Here is a 5,344-nt window from a genome sequence, read left to right as displayed (position 1 = left end):
AAACTGAACTGGTGAGTGGAAGAGCCAGGCTTTGCTGTCACACACAGGAAACTCTGAATGAGTCAAGGTTATTCCCACTTTGACAGCTTCAGCAAGAGACTGTAAAATTCAATCAATGTATGGTAACGTAAATAAATTAAATATGAGGATTAGGTGTTACATATACTGTATGTAATTGTGCAAAAGAAATTATATATTTTTGGGTGGAGATGCACATGCAATGAAAGTGTTGTATGATTACAGGTAATAGAAGTGGTAGCTCATAGAAAAAGCTAAGACAAAGAATCGTCAGGGAGATGAGGGAAGTAGACAAAAATACTGAACGCTTTGCACCAACATGAAAACTGAAACAATGAAAGAAATTATTTTGCTAATTATTAGTACCATTGCATTTATGCCTATGACTGTGTACTTATCTCACTAAAATAATAAATTACAAAATTATGAAAATGTTTATTCAGCAGATTTCAATGATAAAAGAAACTTCCCCCACTCATGTTTATATTAATAATAAAGGACAGACCTACTGGCCTGCTGACAGATTGTAAAATTTTCTCTGTATGACTACTACATAAAAGTGCATTCATATCAAGTGCAATTGCACAATGGCAGCTAAATTGGTATTTAAAAAAAAAAAAAGTTAGATGACAAATAAAAACAGCCAAAAATGTCAGTCAAAAATTATACACTTAACAAAAAAAAGGTAGCAGTAGAAGAACAGTTGATTAACGTGTCTGAGAATGGATCCAAGTCCACATTGAAGATGTAAAATGAAAGCAATGAAGGCAGATGCAACCATTCTCACTCATTTACTGTTTATAATGTAGAAAGGAATGAAACTCAGTGCTGGAATCAACTGAGTGGTGGTTTCTGAAGGCATTTTTTTTTCTTGTTAAATTGTAGAGTCATAAATCTTTGGTTACATAAACTTCAGAGTTATCATTACCATCTCCCACCCCTCCCATTATAGCTGCTCTTCATGCTCCAGTGACAGTAGTGACTGAGTCTGGATGTGTGAGGTTGGTTAAACACTATCACGCCACAAAGTCTGTCATTAAAAAAAAAGAAAAAACTAGAGTGAAAACAATTGGATGCATTTCGAAACCAGTGCAAAGATTCTTAAGAACCAGCTGAACCTGTCCTACTCTGTCTTTTCTTGAGTCAATTCTAAAAATAAAACAACATGTGGTTATCATTGATAACAAAACTGTATCTGTACACATTCACCTCTTATTATGTACACTTAATGAACTGTTTATAACACAAATATCTGATCAGCCAAATGTTGCAATTCACTCCATGTCCTCATGGCCAAGACCAACAGCTGAAGCTCAAACTGGCTATGAGAATGGAGAACAAAGTAACTTTAAACATGGTTTGGTTGCTGGGTTGACTATTTGCCAAAAAAGTTAAGTTGTGTAGATTATTTTAGAAATTTCTGAATTACTAAGAATTTACACGCACACACACAACCTTCTCAGTGATTTGCAGGAAGTGATTCAGAGAAGAGAGCAACAGTTCTTTTATCTAATCGATGGCCAAGATTTCTGTTTAATAGAGCACCTTTGGAATGTGGTTGAGCAAGAGACTGGCATCATAAATGAGAAGTCAACTAAATGTTTCCAGCATAGTCCAATCGGTGAATGATGGGATTGAGGCAGTTCAGTATCCAACAGTGGTTACATTTGTGGCTAGCAAATGTTTTAGGAAAAAATGTTGACAAATCACTAGGGTTTTTGTTGTACAAATAAATTCAAGCCTCTGACCTAACAAATGTGTTAGCTGAACGCTTTGATGACATCAGAAATGAACAGACACCTTGCTACAGTATGTTTGGATGACAGGGAAGCCCCCGCAAAAAGACCAGAAATCCAAAACCAGGGTCGGTTTTGGAAGTAATTTTGCATGAATGCATGTCTATGAGATAATTAGTGGGCTTCTTTTAAAAAAGGATTTGTGGTGATAGGAACATTTGAACTGGTTATAGGAAAAGATAGCATAACCATCATTCTCCAATATGTTGCTGCCCCATCTACAGTGGATCGACTTTTGTTTATTAATAAATTAGACTAAAATCTTCTGTAAAATGTTTACTAATTTAAAAATAACAAGTGCAAAGTATCATCTTTGATTAAACGCTAACGATAGATCCAATAATGGACATTACCCAGAAAAACTACAAAAATAGACAATGTCAATCTGTGCTTGAACTGATTTCTAAACAGACTATTCTTTTATATATTAATATTATAACTTAAATGTAACCTTTCTGACTTGTTCTACATGCTATTCAGATGAAACCGGCAGCTGGTGAGAAAAGGGTAAAGCAATTATTCTATCTCATTTGTATTTTTTAATTACTACTGCCGTGTTTTACAATTTCAGTGGAAAACATGAACAAAGATTTTTAATTGTGGTTAATTATGGGAAAGGTTAATCATATTTTATTACTCATATTTTGTATGTGGTTAATCAGTATTTTTCAGACACCTCCCAAGCTTATCTGTGGGTGATGGTCTAATAGCATGCTGTAAAGTAAGGAAGACGGCTGTATTTCCTCAATATATATCGACAGAACACGGAAGTTAAACAACAAAAAAAACATGCCTATCACATACACGAAGAGAAAAACAAGAACAAAATACAAAGGAAGGAAAAAATGAGAAATGAAAATATATTACGTAGTGTCTCAGATGCCACAGAATATAGGCTAGTCAGGGATGATTTCTGGCCTTTTCTTTTTTCTTTTTTTTTTTTTACAGACGTGGGACCTCCAGATAGGAGCCCAGTTGTTATGTTTTGCAAGAAGCAACAATGACAACCAAGTAAATCTTGAAAGCTACTTATGAAAATGTGTTTGGTTGCATTTCTGTGTGCTGTTATTTTTGTTGTTGGTCAAACCTGAGAGATAGTTTAAACTAGCCATTGGCTAACTTAAAGTGGACAAAGAACACAGCTAAAAGTTAGTCACAGAGGTAACCAACAATTAAAGTGAAATATAACAATATATACTGTATAACACATAATATAACAAACAATACAAATACATGTCTTAAAGCAAAAAATGAAAACAAATGCAAATAGCTAAACGTTTGCTACAGTTAACTGACAGTCAGTTACAGTGACAATGATGGCACTTGTCCGGACTGTTAAATATTTGCAATGTAGATATCTATGAAGATATAAGATAGCCCTAAGTTTTAGTACAGGAACAGCCTTTCTAGTTTTTTATTGAAAGTTCGATTAATTTCTACAAAAATGGACTGGTCTTGGAGAAACCTGTGTGTTAAGACTGTGACTAAATATCAAAACAAAAAACAATTCTTAGTTTAACTGTGCCTACGCTAGTGATGATGATGAGCTGGACTTATTTTTATATTTTTGTCTTACCTTCTTAGCTTTGTTAATCAATGACCTGATTAGGTCTTTGACGTTGTGGCTCTTGTCCCTCTGGAAGTAGATCTGGGTCTCTGAGGGGCCGTATCTGGTCGGTGACTCCGGCCAGCCTAGCTCTAGCATCGGCGGCTCCTCGTCAGACATCATGGGGAAATAAGTCCCAGAGGTGAGCTCGGACACGGCGTCACCGTCGCCAAAGTCCTTCTCCGCAGCGGCTCCAGTTCCGTTGCTCTCGAAGCCGTTGTTCTTGGCAGCGGCGTACTGAGTGATGTATCGAATCTCCAGAGGAGACAGGAAGTTTAGCTCTCGCTCCTCTGTCAGCACCCGCCGGTATTCCTTTTCCCCATGTTCCAGGAGCGCGTCCGTAGCCAAGCGCGCCGCCTCGTTGTGGCTTAGCTCCAGCGTGGACACCTGTCTCCACGGGTTCTTCACCTCCTCGAGCCGAGAAGCGAGCTTCCCAGGCGGCTTCCTGCCGCCGCTGGACGTCGGACGTAGGCCCTCTGAGCTGATCATGGTGCGAAACGTCGACGCAGCGAAACTCCCGGAGGGGATAAGTCCTTCTTCAAATCCACCTCTTCCTGAGGGAAACGGTCTATCGGTCCTGACGTGGGCAGTGAAAAAGTTTTTTTCCGTTCTAGAAACATTCAAAAGTTAAAAGTTATAAAATAGAACAAAGTGAGGGGAACTGTGCAGAGAACAACCGCATTACCAACCAGAACAAAACACAAGAAAAGAAACTGGTTTAAATTCTAAACACACAATATAAACGAACCCAGTCACACTGGAGAATGAAATCCGGGTTCAGATGATCCGGATCAGCGACAGAATGGGCCAGGCTGCTGTACTTCCCGTCATGTCAAAATACTGCCTGTCTGAACTGAAGCTCCTCCGTCCTTCAGTTCTCTGCTCCTCTGAATGTTTGCGTCTCACCTGTTGATACCTGCCCTCTCATTGGTCACAAACAAGAACAAGCTCCGCCTCTCGCTCGTCCCCTTCTTACCCTGTATGTCACTGTTGGAGGTCAACATATGACGTCACAGCGGGAAATTGTTTTTTTATCTCGAATTGAGCCTTAAGCCACAGGCACCCCGAGTTTTTTTTATACTCCCTTGAATGTTAGAACGAATAGTAGAAATTCGTCATTTTAAAAATTTTTTCGTTTTTTTTTCTTCATTTAGGTCACACTGATTTGAAATAGACTTAAAGATGTTTTGCGATCTGGCTGAAACTGCTATAATGTTAAACTTGCGCAGCAAACATGTAGAATTATTTTACTAAAAAGAAATAATAAAATAATAATTAAATAAATACGTTATTTAACTCACATTACTTTAGCTTTTATTATTTTCTAAACAGTTTCTTGTCAAACACAAGCACGGTGAAGGCTCATCGTGTGCGTTGCTCACGTCATACTCACGTGACCACATGACGTGTGAAATGGGAAATCCAAGGAGTTTCGGTGCCATATTTAAAGATGTATGTGGTCTGACCGAATAATCACGCGGAAAATGCGGAACTTGTACAAAAATGAGCAAAACAAATACTTAAAACTAGCCCTTAAAACAGTTGTTTGTGTGGTGAAAAAAAAACGTTAGCCCAGAATTTTTGTGTATATATTTTGATAAAGAATAATTTAGTTAAAACTTCAGTAAAAATTAAACTCATCCCTGAGGTTGCAATTTGATTTTGCCTACTTAACAGTCCGTTATGCATCCCTGAGGTTGCAATTTGATTTTGCCGACTTAACTTATGTGTCCCCTGTTTCTTTTTGTTCACTCACATAGAATTGGTTTGGTTAGTAAACAATTAATTTGTTTACTGAGCTTGCAGCAGAGGAAAGGGGGGCCCTTTGGTAAAAAAGAAAAACAACTCTCAGGGTTTAGAGTAAATAACTAAACTTAAATCTAAAGAATTGACATTGAACACAAAATGTGTTTTAGTTTCACTA

At 37.6% G+C, this 5,344-nt stretch overlaps 1 protein-coding gene across 1 annotated transcript in view; it reads right to left on the bottom strand.

Moving 5' to 3' along the window:
* Positions 1–4,989, bottom strand: part of fam83c (family with sequence similarity 83 member C) — a 10,585-nt gene extending 5,596 nt beyond the window's left edge. Inside the window, exons 1-2 of the mRNA XM_017036580.2 lie at positions 4,169–4,989; positions 3,391–4,030 (exon numbers count right to left, since the gene is read on the bottom strand). Coding sequence (XP_016892069.1) covers positions 3,391–3,909 — 519 coding nt within the window. The 5' untranslated portion in view covers positions 3,910–4,030; positions 4,169–4,989. The remainder of the gene's footprint in view (positions 1–3,390; positions 4,031–4,168) is intronic.
* Positions 4,990–5,344: the final 355 nt, after the last annotated feature.

The sequence above is a fragment of the Cynoglossus semilaevis genome, chromosome 11, assembly GCF_000523025.1.
Source record: "Cynoglossus semilaevis isolate Cse_v1.0 chromosome 11, Cse_v1.0, whole genome shotgun sequence".
NCBI classification, from domain to species: domain Eukaryota; kingdom Metazoa; phylum Chordata; class Actinopteri; order Pleuronectiformes; family Cynoglossidae; genus Cynoglossus; species Cynoglossus semilaevis.
The sequence above is the reverse complement of the archived record's forward strand: the minus strand, read 5'-3'. Positions and strand labels throughout refer to the sequence as shown.